Here is a 27,472-nt window from a genome sequence, read left to right on the forward strand (position 1 = left end):
CCCTAGCTGCAGCCTCTGAGACAGCCTAGGCTGTGATACCCCAGTAGCAGTGAGCCCATCTAGTGCTTCTAAATACCATTCTCCACTGTAAGGAATCAGGGCTCCTGGATAAATGGCTGCATCCAAGGCTGGGGCAAGATGATGAGCCTGGAATATTTTATTGTGCCAGAAAGCGAGGGAGTGTTCAAAGAATGATGGGGATGTGTAAAAAAGGTACATAATAGTAAAATGTTAATGTAGGATCTGGATGATGCACATATAGTATATGAAACTCTTTTGGCCAGGCATGGTGGCTCACGCTTGTAATTCCAGCACCTGGGAGGCTGAGGTGGGTAGATTGCCTGAGCTCACAGGTTGGAGACCAGACTGAGCCAGAGTGAGACACACACCCCCTCTCTAAAAATAAAAATAGCTGGGCATTGTGGTGGGCACCTGTAATACCAGTTACTTGGGAGGCTGAGGCAAGAGGATCACTTTAGCCCAAGAGTTTGAGGTTGCTGTGAGCTAGGACGCCACAGCACTTTACTGAGGATGACAAAGTGAGACTCTGTCTCAAAAAAAAAAAGAAGACAAACTCTTTTAATTATTCTGTATATTTAAAATGTTTTACAATAAAATGTTTAAAGAATTTAAAACACACAGAGACTCAGAAGCTAGAATGAATGGGGATCCTACTGACCAAACTTGGGACAATTTGAGCATCAAAATAATGAAGAAAACAGATTATAACACAATTGATAAAACAGGAAACTCTGGATGAGTACTAAGTATATTAATTGAAAGTTTGATGAGAAACAAGAAATTTACAAATATCTTGAAACAAGGCAGTTTAAAAGACTATCTCCCATAAAATACTTATTAATTACAAAGGGGATAAAATAACTTTACAGTGGAGAAGCCTGGCAGACACCACCTTATTAAACATCAGTAATGAGAAAAATTAAAACCATGCTACCTGAAAGGATGCAATGAGAAGTACATAGCTCGAAATCTGCAGGAGTCCTGTCAAAGGGTCCGTTGTGCCTAGTCTGAATCTAATCATGAATAAATACCAGACAGACCTAAAGTGAAGGCCATTCTACAAAAATAACTGGCCAGGAATCTTCAAAACTATCAAGGATATGAAAGTCAAGAAAAGAGCAAGGGAAGTGTTCCAGATTAGAGGCAACTGAAGATACGAGACAAGTAAACACAATGCTTGTGAACTGAATCTTTTTTATAGCAAAGAATATTATTGGGGAGAACTGGCAAAACACTGTATCAGGCAAACGTTTTGATTGTGATAGTTATATTGTGATTATGTAAAAGGTGCTTAGGGGCAATATGGCGTGGTGTCAGCAACGTTAACCTCAAACATTCAAGAGAAAAAAAAAGTTCTGGCTCCGCGCCTGTAGCTCAGCGGCTGGCTGGTTGGACCTGGCCTGGGCCTGCCAAACAATGGCAACTGCAACAAAAAATAGCTGGGCGTTGTGGCGGGCGCCTGTAGTCCCAGCTAGTTGGGAGGCTGAGGCAAGAGAATCGCTTCAGCCCAAGAGTTGGAGGTTGCTGTGAGCTATGACGTAACAGCACTCTACCGAGGGCTCCAGCTTGAGACTCTGTCTCAAAAAGTAAAATAAAGAAAAGAAAAAAGAGTTCTTTGTATTATACTTGCAACTTTTTTGTAAGTTTGAGATTGATTCAAAATAAAAATTGAATAATTACACTCAAAACGCTTAGTGGGAAAATGCACATGATTCAAACCAAGAGGCTGTTAGTCTCAGTTCTGACATCGACTCAGTGTGACCTTGAGCAAGTCACTTCACCTCAGGCTCTAGAGTCAAGCGGCGGCCCCCTCTGAATTTCCAGGCTCCAGCTGTATCTTTGCCCTTAGATGCCCCAGTGCTGCACCCACGGATTCTGGTCTGCGAGAAAAACAGACAAAATAGTCGTGGCCAGAACCTCCACTTGGGCCACTGTCTCCTCTATCGTTCATTCGGTGGTGGAGCAGTCACGCCTGCCAGAGTGGGCGCTCGATGGCTCGGCGGCCGGCTGGCGGGGCCTCGGACCCGCGGCGCGGCTGGGGCGGCTCCCAATCGCGAGCTCCGGCCACGCTCGGCGCTGCGAGCTTTCCGGCCCCGCCCCGCGCGCGCCCCTCCCTCCCTGCTGCCTCGTAGTCGCCGTCCCTTGCAAGTCCAGGGGCTTTCCAAAGCTTTGCGGAGCACCCGCCAACGTGGCAGGACCGGGACGGGCACTGAGCTGAGGGGGACCCCCGGAGGCAAGCAGTCGGGAATCCCGGGAGAGGGGGGCGGCACGGGGCGCCAGGGGGGGCGGTGTCCAGGCTGCCTGCCGGCTGGGAGGGAAGTCGTACTGGGGCCCTCACAGCCCGCTGAGAAGCTGGAGATCCTCCGGGGTGGTCGCGGCAGCGAAGTGGTCGCGAAGAAAGCTGGGACCGCGGGACCTGGGCCCAGGTATAGTGGCCCAAAGGGCCGGAGCCCGCCGAAGAAGGACTGACTAGGACGCGGGGTCGGCGGTCGGTTAGTCCTGTCAGTCTTTCATCCCTGTCTCCAGCTAAGTCTGGTTTCCCCGAGCACAACAGGTAGGCGTGGATTCTGCCCGCCAGCGGGAGCCCGGGACCCCAGGCGTGCGGCGAAGGTCAGGAGGTCTGAGCCCGCCTTGCCCTCGGGCCGCTCCCCGGACCCGCCCTGCGGCGCCCGCGCTCAACCGGGAACCCGGCCGCAAGCCGGCCACAGGGCTAGGCTCCTCGGAGACAGCGCGCAGCTTGAGGCCAGCTGCCAGAGAGAGGACACTGCCTTCTCTGCGGAGAACTATTTACAGTCCTCTCGAGGAAAGGACGCCTTTGCTGGGTAGCATTTGCTTAGTTGGAGGAAATGTTTCTTCTTGCTCTTCTCTCGCCATCGCGGCGTCATGTTAAGTGGTTATAAAGTTTTTAGAAACTTCATAGTAATAAAAGCTTTTTGTGTTATTTATTAATCGCAATAACGTATACATTGGGCAAGATAATTTTCTTGACTGTTAAGTTAGGTTGTGGGAGACAAATGGCTTGAGCACCTTATTGAAAGGTCATTATTTTACACTTTTATGTGCATTCATTTATTCACTGAACATTCAGTACCCTTTATGTGCAGTCTTTACGCCCTTAAGAACTTGCAACCTGGGCGGCACCTGTGGCTCAGTCGGTAGGGCGTCGGCCCCATATACCGAGGGTGGTGGGTTCAAACCCGGCCCCGGCCAAACTGCAACCAAAAAATAGCCGGGCGTTGTGGCGGGTGCCTGTAGTCCCAGCTACTCGGGAGGCTGAGGCAAGAGAATCGCTGAAGCCCAGGAGTTGGAGGTTGCTGTGAGCTGTGTGATGCCATGGCACTCTACTGAGGGCCATAAAGTGAGACTCTGTCTCTACAAAAAAAAAAAAAAAAAAAGAACTTGCAACCTAAAGGAGACGTCTAAGGAGGTCAAACAAAAAAGGACCCACGAGTACAATTAAGAAATTGTAGAGAAAATATTCTCGATGAAATTATTTAAGGTGTAGGGAAAGCAGGAGCGTCATTACAGCTGGGCATTAGATGGATGGGGAGAGCATTGTTTTCATTTTAAAAGCATTTTAGAAAGGATTTCTTTGAGAAAGTGATTTTAGATAAGCATTGAAGCTGAGTTGTTTTTTTTTCTCTTTAATAAAACGGGTAAGAGGGCAGAATTTATAATAATGATAACCGGAAAATACTGGAGGTTGGATTTACTTTGCCTTGGTATACAGTTATTTTACATAGATAGCTATGGAGTAGAGAGACTCCTGACCTGAAAATCCGGAGACCTGAATTCTAGCTTAACCTCCACTCGCTATTTATGGTTCTTAAATTAGGGCCTCTTTCCATTTATTTATTATTGTGTCAGACCTTTTTTTTTTTTTTTTTTTTTTTTAAGAAATGGAGTGGCTTTGTTACCCAGACTGGAATGCAGTGAGTGGTATGATCATAGCTCATTGCAGCCTCAAACTCTTAGGCTCAAGCAGTCCTCTACCTCAGCCTCCCAAAATACTGGGATTATAGGCATGAGCTCCCATACCTAGCCTGTATCTGACTTTAGTTGCACAAAAATACATTAACTCCAAAGTACCAATTTAATTCTTAAATTATCAAAATTAACTATATTACATTAATGAATATATTCTCTACAGAAAAAATATTGTTTTACTTGTCTTTAACCAATGCACTTATCTTCCTTCTACCTTTGTTTATTTTTTCTTTGGACAGTCTCAGTATGTCACCCTTCATAGAGTGCTGTACCGTCACAGCTCACAGCAACCTCAAATTCTTGGGCTTAAGTGATTCTCTTGCCTCAGTCTCCCAAGAAGCTGAAACTACAGGCCGGCCACCACAACACCCTGCTATGTTGTTGTTGTTGTTGTTGTTGCAGTTGTTATTGTTGTTTTAGCTTCCCCAGGCCGGGTTGGAACCCCTCAGCCCCAGTGTATGTGGCTGGTGTCCTAGCTGCTGAGCTACAAGCACCTAGCCTGTTTAGCTTTATTTGAAGAAAAATGAGGGAGTTAAAGTAATCTTTAGGAGCCTTTCTTAATCATGAATAAAATAAGGGTTAAATTCTGGGATTTTTTTTTTTTTTTTTTTAGAGAACAGAATCCACTTTATCTCCCTTGATAGAGTGCTGTGGCATCACAGTTCACAGCAACCTCCAACTCCTGGGCTTAGGCGATTCTCTTGCCTCAGCCTCCCACATAGCTGGGACTACAGGCGCCCACCACAATGCCTGGCTATTTTTTTGTTGCAGTTTGGCCGGGGCGGGTTCAAACCCTTCACCCTCAGTATATGGGGCAGGCACCATACCCACTGAGCCACAGGCCCCTCCCAAATTCTGGGTTTTTTAAATTATAAAATTCTTTTATTCTAAATCCTGGTTAACCAGTTTAATGATATCTGCATTTTTTAAAAAAGCTTTATTGAGTCTTTTTGTGGTTCATGAATTATCCCATAATATAATTGAAGACTTTGAACATTCCTTTAATACACCCATAGTCCTTTTATATAAAAAGCACTTCTGCTTTTTTAAGGAGATGCAGAGAAACTATTATTAAATCTCATTTAATAAATCAATTAACTGGTGCCCAAGGAATTTATATAGACTTGCCTATTTCATTTAATTGAATCCCATGTCTAGTTCTAGTGTTAAATTTTTCAGATTGGAATGGTGGTTGGCAGTCTACAGTTTGTGGATCAAATCTGTCCTGCTGAAAGTTTTTGTAAGGTTTTAATTGGAACATAACCATGCTTATTTGCTTATGGCTATTGATATATTGTTTATGAGTAATTTTGATAGGGACTGTATAGCCTACAAAGACTGAAGTATTTACTGACTGCTCTTCAAAGAAAATATTTATGGGCCCTTGAACTAGAACTCTAAATGTTTATGCCCTAAATCTTTTGTAGGAGGAAGTAGGTTAACTTCAGTTTAAATTCTTAATCTTGTTGTTTTCATTATTATTAAGGCAAATCTAGGATCCATACATGCTTCTGGATCCTAGGTGTATAATGGTAGAAGAGGGCTTTTATGCCACCTTAACCTAGTATAAAGTTTTATGATTTCAATAGCTCTGGCCTTTCAGAAGTTTAGGGAAGGAGAGAAGTTTATTATTTATCTACAGTGAAAACCAGATAGAAAGTTAGAACTCACATACTCAGCAGATATAATGAAACCAGGGTATATTCTGAATTATGCTTGGGTTTTTTTTTTTAAATAAAACTTAAAAAATAAGTCTGTGTATGGTTGGCTCACTCCTGTAATCCTAGCAATCTGGGAGACAGAGGTGGGCAGATTGCTTGAGCTCAGGAGTTCTAGCCTGAGCAAGAATCAGACCCTGTCTATAAAAATAGCTGGGCATTGTCTAGGGTGCTTGTAATCCCAGGTATTTGGGAGGCTAAGGCAAGGGGATCACTTGAGCCCAAGAGTTGGAAGTTGCTATGAGCTATGATGCCATAGTACTCTACTGGAGTCCAAACAAAAACTTAAAAAAAAAAAAATTAAGGTATACAAAATTAGGGGAAATAAAAACAAAACAAAAAAAAAAAAAAATCAGGCTTGGCTCCTATAGCTCAAAGGGCTAAGGCGCCAGCCACATACACCAGAGCTGGCAGGTTTGACTCCAGCCCGGGCCTGCAACCAAAGAATAGCCAGGCACCTGTAGTCCTAGCTACTTGGGAGGCTGAGGCAAGAGAATCGCTTAAGCCCAGGAGTTGGAGGTTGCTGTGAGCTGCGATGCTACGGCACTCTACTGAGGGAGATAAAGTGAGACTATATCTCTTAAAAAATATATATATATATAAAATTTTATATATATATATTTTGGAGGTGATAATTCTAAATATTTAAAGCTTTACATTTACTTGTGCTAGTCTTAAAACTATAGTGTGGTGCTAATTTTATGAAATAAAATATTTCATAAAGCTGGGATTTGAATTCCTGAGGGCAGGTACTCAACCAGTATGCTTTTCCTAAAGAGAAGCTCTTAACAGGTTCTATAATAACAGTAAAAAGGGACAAAGAAAGATATTGGAGAAAAGAGAATTAAGTAGGTACTGTGTAGTAACTTTTAGGCACCATTTTTTAGTAAATTAGTTCTCCTTGCTGCCCAAGGAATGCTTCTCAGTGGGCAAATATACAACCTTTATATCTTTTTCTGTTGCCTTGGTGGGTTTCTTTTTCTTCTTCTTTTTTTTTGAGATAATCTCAGGCTGTCACCCTGGGTAGAATGCTGTGATGTCTTAGCTGACAGCAACCTCCAGCTCTTGGGCTCAAGCGATCTTCTTGCTGCAGTCACCTGCCTGGACCTTTCAGAGTGCTGGGATTACAAGCATAAGCCACTGTGCTTGGCTGCATTGGTAGATTTCTGTATGTTGAATATATGCATATTTTTGTGTCTGCGCACAAAGTAACACCTTACACAATACAAGTAATACATGTGTATGCAAGTAAAATTACCAGAAATTGAAATTACCTATTGAAACACCAAAACTTTAACAAAAAGATATTTAGGGAGGAAATAAGAAGAAAAACATATATACAGTATAATGTCTCTTAGTCTTAATTCCAGAGTCCAAAAGCCTCTGAAAGTATTTTTTTTAACTCATTTGGTAGCAAAACATGACTTCAACTGATGCAAAGGTATTTATAGTCCCTGTTTAGCCCATCTTATGTGAATACACCTACCGTTTTTTTTTTTTTTTTTTGAGACAGAGCCTCAGGCTGTCACCCTGGGTAGAGTACTGTGACATCACAGCTCACAGCAACCTCCAGCTCCTGGGCTCAAGCAATTCTCCTGCCTCCGCCTCCCAAGTAGCTGGGACTACAGGCACCCCCCACAACACCTGGCTATTTTCTTTTTTTTCTTTTTTGGTTGCAGCTGTCATTGTTTGGCGGACCTGGGCTGGATTCGTACCTGCCAGCTCAAGTGTATGTAGCTGGCACCTTAGCTGCTTGAGCCACAGGCCCTGAGCCGAATACGCCTATCTTTAGCTGCAGAAATACCAATTAGTTCGCTAGAGCCCAGGAGTTTGAGGTTGCTGTGAGCTGTGACACCATAGCACTCTACCGAGGGCAACATGATGAGACTCAGTCTCAAAAAAAAAGAACCTAGCTCAACATCTGGCAGGAGTGAGAAGCAGTTATCTGCCCAAGAAAGCCCTCAAATGGGGCTCTTAGAAGTCACAAATACAGCTAAATTCTAGGTATTCTATGAGGTATGTTATGAATTAGAAGTGGGAACCGTCAGGAGGAGCCAGTATGTCAGACTATAGTATGGTTTAAGGTGAGTCCGTGAATTCTAACCAGGATGTAAAAGCCATGAGCAATTAGAGAAGGGGAAAGGGATTCTAAAGGAAGCAGGGTCTAATGGCTAAAAGAGTAAGCAGTAGGTAACCAATTACATGAGCAACAGATACAAGTGTAGAGCTATTTTGAAAATTGAGCAAGACTTGCTGGCCTCTGCTATAAACCCTCCTGTTCTGGGGAATAAGGCCGTCTCATATACTTTGCTCTTATACTAAGTAGCCCCATATTGCTCTGCTTTTTAAAATACCTGTATTAAATAGTATTTCAGTCTGTTCGATCACTGTTAACTACCTGCCCTGAATTCTTCCTGCTCTCACTGGGTTTGTTCCTCTACTGTTAATGTGATTCTCGAGCTGGAACTCAGATAACTAGATTGCTAGTCATGACTAAACTAAGAAGAAACAGGCTTCTTAAAAATCCATGAGTTCTGGCTTGGCGCTTGTAGCTCAAGCAGCTAAGGCCCCAGCCACATACACCAGAGCTGGTGGGTTTGAATCCAGCTGGGGCTTGCCAAATAACAATGACAGCTACAACCAAAAAATGGCTGGCCATTGTGACGGGCGTCTATAGTCCAGCTACTTGGGAGGCTGAGTCAAGAGAATTGCTTGAGCCCAGGAGTTGGAGATTGCTATGAGCTGTGATAGCACAGCACTCTACCCAGGGCAACAGCTTGAGGCTCTGTCTCAAACAAACAAAAAAACTAGACAAAAATGGATGTGGCCTTACTTCTTCTGCTTGAATAGCAGTTTAGCCTGGGACAGATACCTTAACTCATTATCTTCATCTGTAAAATGAGATTAATAATACCAAATTTCAGTGTTGCAAGGATTAAATGATAGTGAATGAAAAAGTTTGAGTAAGTAGTTCTTCAAAAACATTCCTTTCCTTACTGGTTTATTAGAGTTGGTTCCTACTACACAGCCTTCCCACCAGAATGCTTGCTTTTATACTTAGGGGGTTTTCTCTTTTACCCAGAGCTGGTTGGTCCGAATCCCCAAGTTACCCCAAAGTAGTTACACTCCAATTGGGGTTCCCGTTGGCATTCTCTTCACTGAATCCAGCTTACTGCCATTTTTCTCTTCCTAAGAGTAACATGCAAGTATTTTAGAAAAACAAAAGAGTAAATCCCAAGTAAATTCCCTCCCATCTTTGGCCTTTTCTCACTTCAACTTCTTATAAACTCCTTGTCCTGGACGGGTGGTGCCTGTGGCTCAAAGGAGTAGTGTGCCGGCCCCATATATGCCAGAGGTGGCAGGTTCAAACCCGGCCCTGGCCAAAAACTGCAAAAAAAAAAAAAAAAAAAAAAAAAATTTTTTTTTTTGTCCTAGAAACTCCTATTTGTTTTTCCAGCCTATCTTTTATACCCCATATGATGTGTGTTCCCCATCAGTTTTTGGACCTGTGCATATTTGCTATTCTTACTGCTTTGTATCACACAGTGGTAGGAAGCAACCTTCTTTCCATTCCTGACAAGTTTGCAGGAAATATTCTTGGAATCTTGAATATATTCATTCTATATTAAAATAAGGTATTAGTGCTGTACCTGAGCATGTTATAAGTTAAGCTTTTGTGGTATGACTTACGAGACCTGATTTATTTGAGTCTATTAATTTATTTGATTATGTAGGACTTTATAGTCAGAATTCTAAAAATAAAATTTTAGAATGTCATGGTGCAGAGCGGCACATGTGGCTCAATGGGTAGGGTGCTGGCCCCATATACCCAGGTTGGCGGGTTTAAACCCCGCCCCAGCCAAACCACAACAAAAAATAGCTGGGTGTTGTGGCTGGCGCCTGTAGTCCCAGCTACTCGGGAGGCTGAGGCAAGAGAATCACCTAAGCCCAAGAGTTGGAGGGTGCGGGCGGCCCGGGAGCTGCGGCCAGGAGGGCTGCCGGTTTTCTCGTCCGCGACCGTGCGTCCCGAGTGGTGTGGGGAGACCCCAGCGTCCCCAGCCCCCACTGGCGGTGCCTCCTGGCTTCAGAGGACGACTGGCGGCAGGGAGCGCCCGGCACTCCATGCCTCCTCTTCCGACTGACTTTTCCCTTCATTTCCTGAGACTAACGGGCGGGAATGCGACCCTGGGAGCCGCTAGGATCTAGTGGAGAAATAGTGGGTCGCAGAGAGGGGAAGCCAGAAGGGAACCCCCTCCCCCCAGGGAACCCCCGGTGGTGACCTGGAGGCTCCCAGACTGCATTTGCAGATGGTACAGGAGAGGTCAAGACCCAGTCCTGCGAGGTTATTTTTTTTTTCTTAAAAGTATCGTCCAAGCAAGTACCCCGTGGTCAGGGCGAGGTCTTTATTACTTTGAGGGCACATCAATTAAAGCTAATTGGAAGACGCAAAAAAAAAAAAAAAAAAAGAGTTGGAGGTTGCTGTGAGCCGTGACGCCATGGCACTCTACCAAGGGTGACATAGAGAGACTCTGTCTCAAAAAAGAAATGTTATGGTGCAACTGGCCATTTTTACTTTGGGAAGCATGTGAAATATACTTAAAAGTGTGAATAGGCTAAGTTTGGTGATTCACATCTGTGTAATCCCAGTACTTTGTGGCACTGAGACAGGCGGATTGCTTGAGGCCACCCCTGTCTCTACATACAAAAAATAAAAAAGTTATCTGGGCATGATGGTGTGCACCTCTAGTCCCAGCTACTTGGGAGGCTGAAGCAGGAAGATTTCTTAGGCCCAGGAGTTTGAGATTGCAATAAGCTATGATGATACCACTGGACTTTAGCCTGGGTAACAGTGCAAGACCCTATCTTAAAAAAAAAAAAAAAAGTTTGAATAGGCTGACCCCAATGGTTTATGCCTATAATTCTGTCACTTTGGAAGGCTGAGGCGAGAGGATTGTTTGAGGTCAAGAGTTCATGTCCAGCCTGAGCAACAAGCAAGACACTATCTCTACAAAAAAAAAGAAAAGAAAAATTAGTTGGGCATTGTGATGTGTCCCTATAGTCATAGCAGTTGCAGAGGCTGAGGTGGGAGGATTGCTTGAGGAATTGGAGGCTACAGTGAACCCTTATTGTGCCACTGGATGACAAAGCGAGACCCTGTCTCAGAAAAAAAAAAGATAAATAACACAGTTTTTATGTGAATTGCTAAATCTTGAATAGACTAAGTTAATTAAAACTGTCTTTTCTTTCTTTATTCATATTCCAGGGGTAGCTAAGAGAAGATTCTGTTTATATTTAGAATTCTGAATGTCAGATAATTTGATCTAAATTATTAATCAGAAATGGCCTCCCTTAAGTAGAAGTATGACACTAACTTCTTGCATATCCTTCGCATAAAAAATCCTATTACAGGCTCCTGGCCCCTAGCACAGTGGTCAGCACGAGTCATACACCGAGGGTGGTGGGTTCGAACCTGGCTAGGGCTAGCTAAAAAAAAACAATGACAACTGTAACAAAAAACAGCCAGGCTCTGTGGCAGGTACCTATAGTCCCAGCTACTTGGGAGGCTGAGGCAAGAGAATCTCTTAAGCCCAAGAGTTGGAGGTTGCTGTGAGCTGTGACAGCACAGCACTCTACTAGGGTCTTGGGGCAACATAGTGAAACTCAGTCTCAACGAGAACAAAAAAAATCCTATTATAGTATGAACAAAAGGGAATTTTAAAGTTTTTTGGCCTATAGTAGTTTTTAATGATTAGTATTTTTGAAGATTATATTCCATAGAATGCCAATTCCATGAACTTCCTGGCAGGGATATAAAGGAAAAGGTAGGGGTAGGAGAAGCATACTTAACAAATGTTGAGAAACATTAAATGCATGTTGAAAAACACCCTTTTGGCAGTACACGTTACCATATTACATGTATGGAGAGACACTGGTAAAGAAACTGACAACTTAGCATTTCCCCACAGTCTTCTGATTTAGATTCTTTCCACCCACCTCTTTTGGGACACTTGTTCTCATTCTTGGGCACTATTCTACACAGCACTCTTTGGTTAACACTGCTTTGTTTATAGGTCTCTCTCTCTCTCGACATGCAAAACTATCACACAAGAGCCTAGTAGTCTTTGACTTTGTCTGACTTTAACTATTTCTCTGATGTTGGGCTTGTAAGTTATTTATAGTTTTCACTTTTACAGTGCTGAAATTAATACTTTGTTACTTATATTTTTCTTTCTCTTTCCTAAGAATTTTCAAAAACTGAATGTTTTGTCAAGTGGTTTTAATATCTTTGTGACATCGGATACATTTTTGTTTTCCAAAAAGAGTTTGACCACTGCCAACTATTCATATAAAACCACCAGCTTTTCTAAAGTCTCAATATTCCCTGTAAAAGTTTTTGCATTTATCATACTAGATTTAATATACATGTAATTTTCAACCATTCTGCTAAATCAAATTATTTCCTATTGCATGTAAATCATTGTGTAGTAAACATTTTATAGTATTAACTAGCGATAGCCAGTTTATATAAATACAGGATTGTTATGGACAATTAGACTAATACTACAGGTTTGAATTTCATTGGGTTGGGTGTCAAAGAGATTTTCTTGCTGTTTTCTTAAGCAAGTGTTTTTATTTTAGCCGAATTTTAAAATAGTGAGGTTATGGTGGAAATAAAGAAGCAAGATATTTATACCTTAAGATGGAATCACAATACAGACAAGATTTAAAAATCACCAAGCTACAGCTGTGTTAGGGAACTCTAAAATTATATTTAATTTTTTTTTTTTTTTTTTGAGACAGAGTCTCACTTTATTGCCCTCAGAGTGCTATGACGCCACCAGCATCCTCCAACTCCTGGGCTTAGGCAATTCTTGCCTCAGCCTCCCAAGTAGCTGGGAATACAGGCGCCCATCACAACGCCCGGCTATTTTTTGTTGCAGTTTGACTGGGGCCGGGTTTGAACCTGCCACCCTCAGTATGTGGGGCTGGCGCCCTACCTACTGAGTCACAGGCGCTGCCCAGGGAACTCTAAAATTATAAATGATTTTGCTTCAGTATCTATTTTACTCTGAATCCAATGAAGTATAATGGTTAAATGTATCAGCACATCAACTTTTATTATTTACTTACTTAACTTTAGCCAGCCAATTTTAGGATCCTGCCTAGAGATGTAACAAAAGGACCTCATTTTTCTCTCTTCCGGGACACCCCTCCTTAGGCAACAACTCAAGCATGACCTAATGTTCTGTGTAACTTATGAGTTCCTATTTTGTAGCCTATAATTTTGAAAAGCCTGAATCACAAATGAGAAGCTGAGGTCAGGGTAGAGTGATCCAGCTTCTTTCTAGATTAAGGCTAATTACTGTATTTTTGGGAAAGGTTTAGATTTTTTTTTTTTTTTAGAGACAGAGTCTCACTTTGTTGCCCTGGGTAAGAGTGCTGTGGCATCACAACTCACAGCAACCTTCAGCTCTTGGGCTTAGGCGATTCTCTTGCCTCTGCCTCCCCAGTAGCTGGGACTACAGGCACTCGCCACAACGCCTGGCTATTGTTGTTGTTGTTGCAGTTTGGCCAGGGCCAGGTTTGAACCTATCACCCTCGGTATATGGGGCCAGTGCCCTACTCACTGAGCCACAGGTGCCGCCCGGGAAAAGTTTAGATTTTTAAGACTTATTTTGTTTCCTTAAGTATGGGAGTTTTTGAGCGTTGGGTGTTTTTTTGTTTATCCTTTTTAGAAAGAGTCAGGGAGAGAGTGGCTTGCTATGTTGCCCAGGCTAGCCTTCAACTCCTCATCCTCCCTAGTAGCTGACACTTAGAAGCATGTGTTTCCTCACTTGGCTTACTTTATGTTTTTAAACAAAACTAAGAAACTAAAGACTGTAGGCTGAGTTGAGGCTACTATGATGTCTTAGAGAAGTGAGAATCAAAGAGAGTAACTGAAATTTAAATGTAAGACGTATGTCAAAGCTGAGTATGGTGGCTTATGCCTGTAATCCTAGCACTCTAGGAGACCAATGCCAGAAGATGACTGGAGGTCAGGAGTTCCACACGATCCTGAGCAAAATGAGACCAATCTCTAATAAAAAGAAAAGTTAGCCCAGTGTGGTGGTGTGTGCCTGTGGTCTTAGCTACTTGGGAGGCTAAGGCAGGAAGATCACCGAACTGAGGAGTATGAGGTTACTGTGAGCTGGGCTGAGGCCCTGGCACTCTAGCCTAGGCAATAGAGCAAGACTTTGTCTCAAAAAATTAAAAATAAATAATAAAATAAAGGCTCAGTGTCTGTTGCTCACTGCTTAGTGCACCAGCCACATACAGTAGGGCTGATGGGTTCGAACCCAGCCTAGGCATGCTAAACAAGCAACAACAAGAACAAAAATAGCCAGGCATTGTGGTGGGAGCCTGTAATCCCAGCTATTTGGGAGGCTAAGGCAAGAGAATGGCTTGAGGCCAAGAGTTGGAGGTTGCTGTGAGCTACGATGTTATAGTACTCTACAGAGACAAAGTGAGATTCTGTTTCAATAAATAAATAAAGACATATCTCAGAACTTCAGGTACTTTATACATTCTGGAATTAGTTTCATTTACTGCTAATGACCTTTCATTTTGCCAATTATTCTTTTGGTGCTCTAGAAGGAAAAAAACTAACCAGTCCAATAAAACTGTTTTACATTTTGTCTGAAGTCCTCAATTACTTGTGATTTTTCTCTTTACCATCTTCAAAATGGTATAATTATTTTAAAATAAAATGGCCAGAAAGATTAGGAATACTGTTTTCCTCAAACAAGTTGCAGCATGTTTCCATCTCTACCAAAATAAATGTATAAACTCAAGATAGAGAAAATTATGTTAGCACTTTGTATAAAGACTGACATGATCAGCATCTTGTATGTTTATTTATTTGAAACTGTTGAAGGTGTTTACACTATCTTGCCTACACAAATTTGAAGTTAATTCGTGTTCAGATGAGTTAAAACTAATCTTGGTTAGGAAGGCAGTTGTGTTTTTTTTGAGACAGAGTCTCAGTATGTCACCCTTGGTAGAGTGCTGTCAGAGCTCACAGCAACCTCAAACTCCTGGGCTTAAGCGATCCTCTTGCCTCAACCTCCCAAGTAGCTGGGACTACAGGCGCCCACCACAACACTTGGCTATTTTTTGTTCCAGTTGTTTAGCTGGCCTGAGCTGGGTTCAAACCCGCCAGTATCAGTATATGTGGTTGGTGCTGTAACCACTGTGCTACTAGCTCTGAGCCATTTCCCAAACTTCTTGAAATGAGAAACCTGGTGTTCTGTGTTTGGAAAATGGTATAATAATACTACAAATTAGATAATAATTTGTAGATAATAATTCTACAAATTATCTACAAATTCTAAGGTTTTTAAGAATGACTAACTTCTAGGTTTTTCAGAGGCTTAATTAGATGAAAGAGTGGCATCATATTGTGTTTAAAGCAAATATATCTAGAGTCAGATTGCTTAAGTGTACAACCATGTTCAGCATAACCTTACTGAAGGTACTTAGCTTCTCTGTGCCTCATCAGTTTCTTCGTCTGTTCATAACTATGGACAGTTTGCACATTGGTCAAGAAAATAAATGTAGAGCACTTAGAGTATTGCCTTATAGTAAATATTCAGTCAAAATGCTTGGCATTGCAGCCATTATTGTTGTTTTTTAAATTATTTTAGAGATAGACTTTTGTTCTGTTGCCCAGGCTGGAGTGCAGTGGCACAGTTATAGTATACTGCAGCCTCAAATTCTGGGTTCAAATGATCCTCTCACCTCAGTCTTCTGAGTAGCTAGCCAGTTGCCACCATGCCTGGTTGATTTTTCTTTTCTTTTTTTTTTTTTTTTTTGAGACAGTATCTCACTCTGTCACCCTGCATAGTAGAGTGCTATGGCATCAGAGCTCACAAATTCTCAAGAACTCACAAACTTCACAAGAAACCTCAAACTCTTGGGCTTGAGTAGTCTTCTTGCCTCAGCCTCATAAGAAGCTGGGACTACAGGCCTGTGCCACCATGTCCAGCTTGTGTTTCTGTTTTTAGTAGAGACTCTGTTGCTTAAGCTGGTCTTGAACTCCTGAGCTCAAGCAATCCACTGGCTTTCATTACAGGTGTGAGAGTGCCTGGCCATCTTCTGTTTTTAAGATAAGGGGTCTCATTTTGTTGCCAAGAGGGTCTCAAATCTTGGCCTCAGGCAGTCTTCCTGCTTCTGCCTCCCAAAGTACTGGGATTGCAGGCACAAGCTACTGTATCCAGCCTCACAGTTGTCTTCTGAAGTCTGTTAAGTAGCAACTAACCCATACTGTGAAAAATATATCTGAAAATATTGATGTATGTGTTCACTTTATAAGCTCAACAGAAACGTAAGAATAGAAAATAAAGCAAAAATAGAAAAAATAGGCATTCCTCAGTCATACTGTAGGGTTGTCGTTATGATAAAACATACAGCAGGTAGCATTAACCGAATTTGTATACATCTTCCTAAAGTGAGGTTTCAGATAACAGATTATCACATTGACAGTATATGTGGAGCTCTTAAGTGCATTTTAGATTTGGGGGTTTAGATGTGAGATTAATAATCTAAATTGTCTCCTTCCTTTAGGAGTAATTTATATAAGGAATTACTGAGGGCTTTAGAGATAACTTTATGCCTTGCTTATGATCTCAAGCTTTTTACTAAACTATTTGTTATCATATGGTGTTAGCTTTTTCCTTCTCGATAGATCATTTTATGCCATAATATTATTGCTGCCTAAGAGGAAAAAAAAATGTGTCTTCAGCAGTCTGGTGACCTCTAAAAAGGGTAATTTGACTGTTAAGGTATGAATTTGACTTGTCCTGGTAGTTGTAAGAAATTTTCTCTATGGGGCGGCGCCTGTGGCTCGAGGAGTAGGGCGCCGATCCCATATGCCAGAGGTGGCGGGTTCAAACCCAGCCCCGGCCAAAAAAAAAAAAAAAAAGAAATTTTCTCTATGATACTGAGGTGTTTTTTTTTCCCTCTGACAGTCATACATTTTTAAGGTTTTTTACCTTCTGCATATTTAGTAGATTCCTTTCAGAAATTATTTCTCTAGCATTTATGAGGTGAATCCTTAATTGTGACTATTTTCACCAACTTTGATAATTTAAGAAAGGAAAGGAGGGTTTTTGTTCTAAGAGACCAGGTCACACTGCGACCCAGGCTGGAGTACAGGGGCACAATCATAGCTCACTATAATTTTTTTTTTTTTTTTTTCTGGTGAGACAGTCTCTCACTTTGTCGCCCACACAGCAGCCTCTAACTCTTGGGCTCAAGTGATTCTCAAGGCACCTGCCACAATGCCCGGCTATTTTAAGAGACGAGGTCTCACTTTGGCTCAGACTGGTCTCAAAACTGAACTCAGGCAGACCAACTGCCTTGTCCTCCCACAGTGCTAGGATTATAGGCCATTCCATATAATCTTGAGCTCTGTCACTTTAGCCTCCAGGGTAGGTAGGACTACAGGTGTGACTACTAAACCTGGCTGATTTTTTTTTTTTATTTTTGTGTATCAGTCACAAGGCACACTCTCTGTCACCCAGGCTGGAGAGCAGTAGCACAAGCATTGCTCACTGCACCCTTGAACTCTTGGGCTTAAAACAGTGCTCCTGACTCAGCCTCTGAATTGCTGGAACTATAGGCATGTGGTACTATGCCCAGCTTTATTTTTTTTTCTTTCTTTCTTTATTTTTTTTAATTTTAAGTAGAGGCAGGGTCTTGCTATGTTGCCCAGCTGGTCCTGAACTCCTGGCCTCAAGCAGTCCTCTCACCTTGGTTTCCCAAAGTGCTAGGATTACACACCTTGATGAAAGGAGAGTTTTCTAAAAGCAGGAATCTATAGCTCATGTTGTCGCTATAAAAATGAATTTCTTAGCATTGTTAGTATTTTTGTTCTTTAAAAGTGACATCTCTTTTATGCAGGATTTCATACAATTTAAAATAATTTTCTATTTTAAGTTGCACACAAACTTTATGGACCCTATATGTATAAATAAATACTGTCAGTGCCCTGTCGTGGATGGTTTTGGGCAGATGGACAACTTGACTGAGGAGACAACCCGGATAGCTAAAGCAACACACAGACTTGAGAAGTTACCTGGGCAAAATTCTGAGATTGATTATAGAATATTGTCCCATGCCAGAGGACACAAGATAAAAGAGTAGGAGTTGAAAACTTAAATAGAAAATCAAAAAAGTAAATAAAAACCTGTAGAGGCTGTAAGAGGTGGTTCGCAACTAAACTCCTAGCAGTCTAGAACGCCAACGCAAGAGTGAGACCCTGTCTTTACTAAGAATAGAAAAAATTAGCTGGGTTTGGTGGCAGGCATCTGTACTCCCAGCTATTTGGGAATCTGAGGCAGGAGGATTGCTTGAGCCCAGGAGTTTGAGGTTGCTGTGAGCTATGACACTACTGCACCCTAAACAGAGCAGCAGAAAAAGACTCTGTCTCAAAAAAAGAATAGAATAGAATAGAAATATCAAATAAAATAATAGACATTGGCAAATAATGTAAGTGAACAAAGCAGATTAGATGGTAACTGTGGCCTGCTGGAGAGTCTTTGCTCATTTTAGATTAAGCCACTCATCACTATAAGGGAATATAGACCCAGGTTTTTACGTGCAGTCTTCTGTTTAAATGTTAGCAACTAACTTTTTTTCTTCAATGCATTACATGCTGGATTTGGCCAGCAGGGAATTAGTTTGTGACTAATGTCTTTTATTTATTTATTTTTTTTGTAGAGACAGAGTCTCACTTTATGGCCCTCGGTAGAGTGCCATGGCATCACACAGCTCACAGCAACCTCCAACTCCCGGGCTTAAGCGATTCTCTTGCCTCAACCTCCCGAGTAGCTGGGACTACAGGCGCCCGCCACAACACCCAGCTATTTTTTTTGGTTACAGTTCAGCCGGGGCCGGGTTTGAACCCACCACCCTCGGTATATGGGACCGGCGCCCTACCAACTGAGCCACAGGCGCCGCCCATGACTAATGTCTTTTAAAGAGACTCTTTTCAGTTATATAATAATTGATGATGATCTGATACTTAAAATAATTTTATGCCAGCAAACTCTCTGGGAGAAGAAAACAGTGAAAGAAAGAAAGAAAGAAAATGCTTCCCCATGTCTCCGATCTAATTTTCTAATACATTTTTATTCTCTTCTCCATAGAAGATTGAGATTGATTTAGAGGAATGTGAGGCATGCATTTTGAAATCCAAAGTATCCATAGCATTCCATTTATATTTCTATGAAATTCTAGTTATCTGTTTCTGTTTGGTTTGGAATTCTACTCAGGTTTCCTTGATACATTAGTGAATAGGAGTACCCATTTTTTGTGTATATAAATGGTACCTTCTCTGTTGTTTAAAGTTCTTGATAATAGTCGCTACTCCTGTAAATAGTAGTAATTTTTTTAAGACGCTTGTGTTTTATTTCCTACTTATATAATTTTTCTTTTTATTGTGATCTTAAAAAATGCAGAAAAAGGCTTAGTGCCTGTACTCAGCTATTAGGGCGCCGGCCATATACACTGGGGCTGGCTGTTCTAACCTGGCCTGGGCCTGCTAAACAACAGTGACAACTACAGCAAAAAAAAAAAAAAATAGCCTAGCCGGGTGCTGTGGCAGTCCAAGAGAATCGCTTTAGCCCAAGAATTTGAAGTTGCTGTGAGCTGTGATGTCCCAGCACTCTACGAAAGGAGACATAGTGAGACTTTATCTCAAAACAAAACAAAACAAAAAAAAAAACACAGAAAAATGAAAATGAGTAAAGTGATTACTCACATACCTACTTATATTCAGCTGTTAAAATGTTGCTGTATTTTATGATTGATTGATTGATTGCGCCATTTGCAAGTGAGTTGCAATGAAACCTAAAAATAAATTCTGTCTCATAATCACAATGCCATCTTATAAATTTGTGTGCAGTTATGTACACACACACACGTGTTTTTTAATGTTATGTATGGACGGGCATTGTGGTGCACACCTGTAATCCTAGTCTCAGCTACTTTGGAGACTGAAGCAAGAGGATCCCTTGAGCCCAAGAGTTTGAGGTTGCTGTGAGCTACCATGACGCCATGGCACTCTACCCAAGGCAAAAGAATGAGAGTCCGTCTCAAAAAAATAAAAATAAAGTTATGCATGTTCTTTAATGGCAGTAGGGTGTGCCCAGGAGATGCTAATGAATAAAACAAGTCAAGTAAACCTCTTATGTCTTCTGTTGATTATTTACTATAACAAAATAAAGGCTACATTGGATCTGAGTCACAGCTCTACAGGCAATCCCTGAGTTATGAGTGAGACAGGTTCTGTAGATTTGTCCTTAAGTTAGATTTTTAAGTGGGAACAGGTAATAGTCACCATTTGTAAGTGTAGGTTGGGTGCCAGTTGGATGTTTGTAACTCAGGAACAGCCTCCATCCAAGTACCTTCAGAAGAAAAAAAAAAGAGTTTGCTTTCACAAGGCTCAGAGATAAGGGGACTATCTACTAGTTTAGATGGGGCTCTTTCTGGAAGGGAATGGATGCTAAAGGGCTTAAGACCCTTTACTCACAGTTTGGATCTCCAAGATAACAGACAGGGCATGCAGCTAAGGCAGAGGCCCAGGGACATGGCAAACTTCTGTAGAATTTTAGTAGGTGTCTGGATATTAAGTAGGAGGCCACTTGTTAATATGAACTTATGACCCATTTTAGTAAAAAGTATGTAAACTACAAAGAAAACTGAAAAGCTAACACGGAGTAGTCTAACCATAAAATTTCCTGAATTTTAGTGGAATGTCTCTTTTATTTAGCAAGTTTTTGCTGATAAATGCCAGTAACACTACTCTGTTTTGCCTTCTCTCTTAAAAAGGAAGTATACGTGGCTCTGTTAGGCCAAGGCAGAGGATCCTTTAAAACCCAGGATTTGGAGACAAGCCTAAGATCCCATCTCTATAAAAAATAGAAATATTAGCTGGACGTGGGATGCTGAGGTAGGAGGACAGCTTGAGTCTAGGGAGTTCAGGGTTGCAGTGAGCTATGATGAGGCCACTGTACTCTAGTCTGGGTGGCAGAGGAAGACCCTGTCTCCAAAAAAAGGAATAGAGTCCAAAGGTGGATTTTTGTGTCAATATTAACTAGAAGTTATCAGGATTTTCCCCGATTCACCCTAGAGCTATTATAAATAATATATACATTTAGTTATGTTTTTATTTTTCTATGGAAGATTTCTAGTAGTATGATTGTCTTCCTTTTTACTTTCCTTTTAAATTTTGTCATTTTCCTCTATTGCAGATTTTTGTTCTTAAATACTGACGTTGAATGAGAAGAATTGTGACCAGCTAGGAGAATTTCCTTCAAGGAATGGAATTAGCTCATAGCTTATTGCTGAATGAAGAAGCATACAGTCACCTAGGTGAAGTTCAGAAGGCAGAGTTTATTTTTGAGTGGTTGAGATATCTGGAGAAGCTCTTGCTGGCAACCAACAGGGTGGGTAAAATTACAAAAGCTGTCCTGTTTTTTAAATGCCAGATGTTCCTTTGGTTTACTATTCTAGTTTTTTCCAGAATAACTTCAGTTACCTTTAAAAATGCTAGATTTAGTCAAGAATTAATGAAATATAGAAAAAATTTTGCCACTCCCTTGACATTTTTGCCATTATAAGAAGTTTGCTGTGTTCAAAAAGCAGAAAGAGGCTTGGCACCCATAGCTCAGTTGTTAGGGTGCCAGCCACATACACTGAGGCTGGCGGGTTCTAACCTAGCCGAGGCCTACTAAACAACGATGACAACTACAACAAAAATATAGCCAGGCATTGTGGTGGATGCCTGTAGCCCCAGCTATTTGGAAGACTGAGGCAGTAGAATCTCTTAAGCCCAAGAGTTTGAGCTTGCTGTGAGCTGTGACGCCATGGCACTGTACCGAGGGCATCATAGTGAGACTCTGTCTCAAAAAAAAAAAAAAAAAAAGTCTTAAGACTTGGCTCAGCAACCATAGCTCAGCAGTTAGGGCGCCGGCCACATGCACTGGAGTTAGTGGGTTTGAACCTTGCCCAAGCCTACTAAAAACAAACAAAAAAATAACCAGGCATTGTGGCAGGCGCCTGTACTCCCAGCTACAGGGACTACAATTCTTGAGGCAAGAGAATTGCGTGAGCCCAAGAGTTTAATGAACTGTGACACCACAGCATTCTACTGAGGGTGACATAGTGAGACTCTGCGTCAAAAAAAAAGTGTGAAGACTAACGAGATTATGAATTGAAAACCTTAGTGTAAATAAATTCCCTCTTAGAAGTTTATGAAATGGGTACAGGAAAAAAAAAAACTGATTACTTATGTCCTTCACCTATATCAAACACAGTTATTAACATTTCTCCATATTTGCTTGATTAATTTACTGGCTGGTTGAGGCGAGATTTTACTTCTAAATATTCAAGCATATATCTCCTAGAAATAAGGATATTTCTTTTTATATAATCATAACACCACACATAGTACAAAAATGACACAAAAAACTAATCATGGAGATATTTAGAATTTAAAAACATACTTTGTCGATTGGAGAAAATAAAACCCCCAACATTCCAAAATATATTTTTGTCTGAGGCAGTAGGGAATTATGTGACTCTAGTTATCATGATGTAAAACATTTGACAAATTTGTTGATTAAGACAAAAAAAGCGCAACTTCTAGATTTGAAAAATACTTTTTTAAAAAGACAAAATTTTACACGCTGCAAAGTATTTTATTGTGAAATTTTAAGCCTGAGTCAGCACCTGAATACTGTTAGCTTTGTAATGATGCTCTGTATTCCTTTTTTAGATAGCAAACAAGGAAAGGGCATAACATTAACATTTGTATGCATAAGCTTGCAAAAAGCATATTGCACTAAATTTAGAAAAAAGTCTGACTAAACCAGGTAACCATTACAAGGTCAGCTCTGGTTATAATTATAGTTTATTGTTTTATTTATGCAGATATATATGGGGGAGATAGACTTAATAACTAAGAATCTTTAAATAGGCATATTTGGGCATGGTGGCACGTGCCTATGCTTCCAGCTCTCCAGAGGCTGAGGCAGGAGATTTGCTTGAGCCAAGAAGTTCAGGGCTGCAGTGTACCATAATCACAACCTGTGAGTAGCACTGCACTCCAGCCTCGGCAACAGGCTGGAGTGCAGTGCTCTATTAAAAAGCAACAACCTTTTAAAAAAAAGAAGATTCAGAATAAATAGTGTTCTTTGTTAAGCAAAGACTAAAGTATAGTGTGGGTTAGAATTTGCGTGCACACACACACACCCATGCTCCCAGGAGGAGGGAGTAGCAGGGCAACAAATTATCTATTAGTGTGGCATCATGCCCATGCCACCTACTTATATGTAACTCTTAGTCATAATCATTTGATATTTTTCTAGAGCCTTTTTTGTTCTTAAGTGTATGAAAGAAAAGTCAGATTAGGGGATTACATATAAATTATGTTGATTTTGTCTTTTTGTTATCTTCTTTTGCAGCGTGATGTAAGGGAGAAACAGAAGACTCTTGTCGAACAGCTCCTGTCTTTGTTGAACAGCTCCCCAGGGCCTCCTACTCGCAAACTCCTTGCTAAGAATCTTGCTATACTTTATAGTATTGGTGACACATTCTCTGTTTACGAGACAATCAATAAATGTAATGATCTTATTCGTAGCAAAGATGATTCTCCAAGTTATCTTCCCACTAAACTGTAAGTTAAACATTAAAACAGAACAGAAAATGAAATACCGTTTCCTTGTTTTATATTTTGGATGTTCTTTTAGTTTATTAGTTCTTATAGTAAAAGGTGATAATAAATATGTGGAAAAATAGTCTTCTAAGATTCTAAAAAGAACAACTTTGTTTCTTTCCTGTAGGATTTAATTCATTTTGTCACCTATTATTTGGGAAAAGGCAGTGAGCCATGTATAGTTCCACAATAGCAATACTATAGAAATTTGTATTGATCTAATTTTTAGCATATAACAGAATGTATTTGCCCATGAAGTCTTTAGATTTCAAACTTGATGAAACCATTATTTCTCGTTTTTACTTTTGTTTTTTTTTTAAGTTTTTCTTTGATTATCTGAAATATGAAGCTAGGAAGATTGATACTCGCCTTATAAAAGTCCTGTTATTGAAAGGATAATTATTTCACATTCTCATCGGTGTCATGCCTTGGGGTTTAACCATAGAGTAGACTGGGGGAAATTTTATTCTTTCAAATTGGAATTTTTTTTTTTCAATAAGTGATGCCAGGACAACTGGATAACCACATGTAAAAAAAAAAAAAAGAAGAAGATGGGGCACTGGAGCCATATGCTGGAGGTGGCAGGTTCAAACCCAGTCCCGGCTAAAAACTGAAGAAAAAAAAAAAAAAAGTTGGACTTTTGTATCACACCGTACAGTTTTTTTTGTTCAAAATGGATCATAGATCTAAATGTAACAGCTAAAACTAAAACTCTTAGGAGACCACATAGGAGTAAATTTTCATGACCTTGGATTAGGCAGTGGTTTCTTAGATATAAAACCAAAAACAAAGTGACGAAAATATAGGAAATTTTTAGTCACAATTAAAAATAATTTGTTTCAAAAAATACTACCAAGATTGTGAAAACAAAATGCAGAAAAAATTTTAAATAGTCATATTCTTACATATTCTAAGATCTTTTTATTCTTATTTTTCAGTCATGACTAATTTCTAATTTAAATTTTGTTTCAGTGCTGCTGTGGTATGCTTGGGTTCCTTGTACAAGAAGCTGGGTAGAATACTGGGTAATACCTTTACTGATACAGTGGGGAATATTCTTAAAGCTATGAAAAGTGCAGAGGTAAGTCACTACAAATTTAAACAAAGAATAAAGAGATTCCATTTTGCAGGTTTATGCTTTCTTGAGTCAATAAAGGAACTTTACAAATGACAAAAATGTTTAGATGTGTATATAAATATATCATAAATTAACTATTTCTAAGGTATGTATGTTGAATCCCTATTAGAATCCAATAGAATTAATTTAATAATAATAATCCAATAGAATTTCATGAACTTCTAAAATCCAGATGGGCAAACACTAAAGTATTCCATTGGCCAACCCATCCCTGTTCCTTCTTCTCACCCCACCTTTCCCATTTGATACTACTTACTATTGCCAGAGCAATTGCTTGTCACTATAGCCCACTTATTATTATATACCTGGTGGATGCATTAGTTACTGTATGAGCATCAGAGGGGAGTAAGAAATATAACTGGGGCAAAGACTGTGGAGGACGTAAGTGTGACTAAGATCTGGAAGACCTTTTGATTGCCAGAGGATATATTCTCAACCTTGATATGTTTGCATCATTCACTGGTGTGGAATATACTTTGTTTTGAAACTTTCTCATCATTTGACTTCAAGAAAAAGTGCCGACACACTTGACAGAACAACAATGGCAGCAGAACATGTTGTTTAAATTTTTGAGATAGTAAAACAATACAGCACTGGGAACCCTTGTGAAAATTTTTTCTTGTTTTGGTAACAACATCATTAATACTTTCTAGGTTTAAGGAATAAAATAAGAGAGGTCTATATTACACCTAAAATAAAAAACACTGCATTACTTTATAGGCACAAAGTTCCCTACGTTTCAAGAATGTTTAGTCAATCCTTATTATTTGTCAGGACTACTGCAGGTATGCCAGCTTGCAAACAAGCAGCATCTTACACATGGCTCTTTCTACCTAGTTCTTAGGATAAATATACTTTGAATAGCCACATAAGTATTATAAAGATGGCAATCGTACATCACTATTCGGTAAAATTTCTTAACCTTCCTTCATGATTTCCTATCTTTTTCAGTAGACAAAAAAATTGCTATTGTACATCACTATTTGGTAAAATTTCTTAACCTTCCTTCATGATTTCCTATCTTTTTCAGTAGACAAAAAAAATTGCCAAAAGGTTTGGATCATCTAACTATATATGTAGCTCATTACCTGATAAAAATTGGAGCATCTCATCAACAGTTTTTTTTTTTTGAAGACAGAGTCTTAGCTCTGTTACCCGTGGTAGAGGGCTAGGTGTCGTAGCTCACAGCAATCTCAACTCCTGGACTTGAGCAGTCCTCTTTCCTCAGCCTCCCCAGTAGCTAGGACTGCAGGCATGAACTACCACACCTGGCTAGTTTTTCCATTTTTAATAGAGATGGGGTCTCACTCTTGCTCAGGCTGGTCTCACATCCTGACATCAAGCAGTCCACCTGCCTTGGCTTCCCAGAAGGCTAGGATTATAGGCTTGAGCCACTGCACCCAGCCCCCATCAAAGGTTTTTAATAATGTAATTGGCAGCCATCTTTCCGCTCTTTCCAATGCATGATCAAACCATGTTTGTGCAAGTAAGTCAGACAGGTTTTTTTTTGAAGAAACAATTTTTTATTTTTACTTTGAAATAAGTAATTTAAATTTAAAATTGTCATATGACTACTGGCTACCATAGTGGAGAAAATATCTAGAGAGAAATATGTAGCTTCCAGCCCTTCACCTTCCTGAAGTACAGAATCATCTCCCACAAGCTGAAATGTGTTTGGTGCTTATATCCTGCCGTTACTCTCCATCTGTGCCTGGAACTTCAGTTTAAATCCCAGTTACTATCTTTATATCTCTGTTTTACTTTGCCTTTTGCCTTTTTGTCAAATTCACAAGTCTGGATAGTCAACCCTTTTCTACATAAATTCATAAATGGAAAAAGTCTTAATGCCATTTAGTCCAATATCCTAATCAAATTGATACAGAGTTCTCCTGTTCCAGGCTGAACAGGGACGTCATTTTCTAGGCCAGAGTGAGCTCAGAAATCAGTCTCATCACAGATTCCCATCTCTAGGCACAAACAGGCCCTTTCAAGACTGCACCCAAGCAAGGTCACGGAACAAGCGGCCTGATGGTTGTCTCAGTCAGGCAGGTTTTCAACTCATCTTATTTCACAGAACTTTGATAGTGACAACCATATTTCTTTTCTTTTCTCTTTTTTTTTTTTTTTTTTTTGTAGAGACAGATTCTCACTTTATCACCCTTGGTAGAGTGCCGTGGTGTCACACAGCTCCCAGCAACCTCCAACTCCTAGGCGTAGATAATTCTCTTTCCTCAGCCTCCTGATTAGCTGAGACTACAGGTGCCCGCCACAACGCCCAGCTATTTTTTTGTTGCAGTTTGGCCAGGTCCGGGTTTGAACTCGCCACCCTTGGTATATGGGGCCGGCGCCCTACCCACTGAGCCACAGGCACCGCCCAACAACCAAATTTCTTTTGATACGAAGCTTTTTAAGTGCCTCTGATGGAGATGACCACTGGCATTCCTCCACCTCAGCCAAGTCAGGGTATGTGGGCAGCAGTTAGTACAGGAAGCACGCCAAGACAAGCATTGTCAAAATAATGAGTCACATGGTGTAGAGTCAGGTGCTCTGATTGTGCAGGGCCCGGATGTGGGGCATCTGTCAAGGTGATATATAGTTTCAGGAAGAGGTGTGGGTTGCTGTGGATGCAGGTATGCCAGGTAGCCAGGTCAAGCAGGTATAAGGGTGCAGCCAAGCTCCAGGGTGAGCTCCCTCCAGGTCGGAACCTAAAAATGGGGTTGAAATGTAACTGCTTGGGTTAGAGTGCAATAGCAGCATCATGGCTCACTGCAACCTTAGACTCCTGGGCCCAACCCATCTTCCTGCCTCGGCCTTCCAAGCAGCTGGAACTATAGACATGCACTATCACAC

The 27,472-nt window shown here is 40.7% G+C and overlaps 1 protein-coding gene across 4 annotated transcripts in view; it reads left to right on the top strand.

Moving 5' to 3' along the window:
* Positions 1 to 2,124: 2,124 nt before the first annotated feature.
* Positions 2,125 to 27,472, top strand: part of HEATR5A (HEAT repeat containing 5A) — a 143,591-nt gene continuing 118,243 nt past the window's right edge. For all 4 annotated transcript variants that reach the window (XR_008380734.1, XM_053594901.1, XM_053594903.1 and 1 more), the window contains exons 1-4: positions 2,125 to 2,254; positions 21,020 to 21,214; positions 23,234 to 23,445; positions 24,457 to 24,565. Coding sequence is in view for 3 of the 4 variants with exons in the window: in XM_053594901.1 (XP_053450876.1) it covers positions 21,089 to 21,214; positions 23,234 to 23,445; positions 24,457 to 24,565 (447 nt within the window). In the remaining variant the exon portion in view is untranslated. The remainder of the gene's footprint in view (positions 2,255 to 21,019; positions 21,215 to 23,233; positions 23,446 to 24,456; positions 24,566 to 27,472) is intronic.

Source organism: Nycticebus coucang, chromosome 6 (genome assembly GCF_027406575.1).
Source record: "Nycticebus coucang isolate mNycCou1 chromosome 6, mNycCou1.pri, whole genome shotgun sequence".
Lineage (NCBI taxonomy): Eukaryota > Metazoa > Chordata > Mammalia > Primates > Lorisidae > Nycticebus > Nycticebus coucang.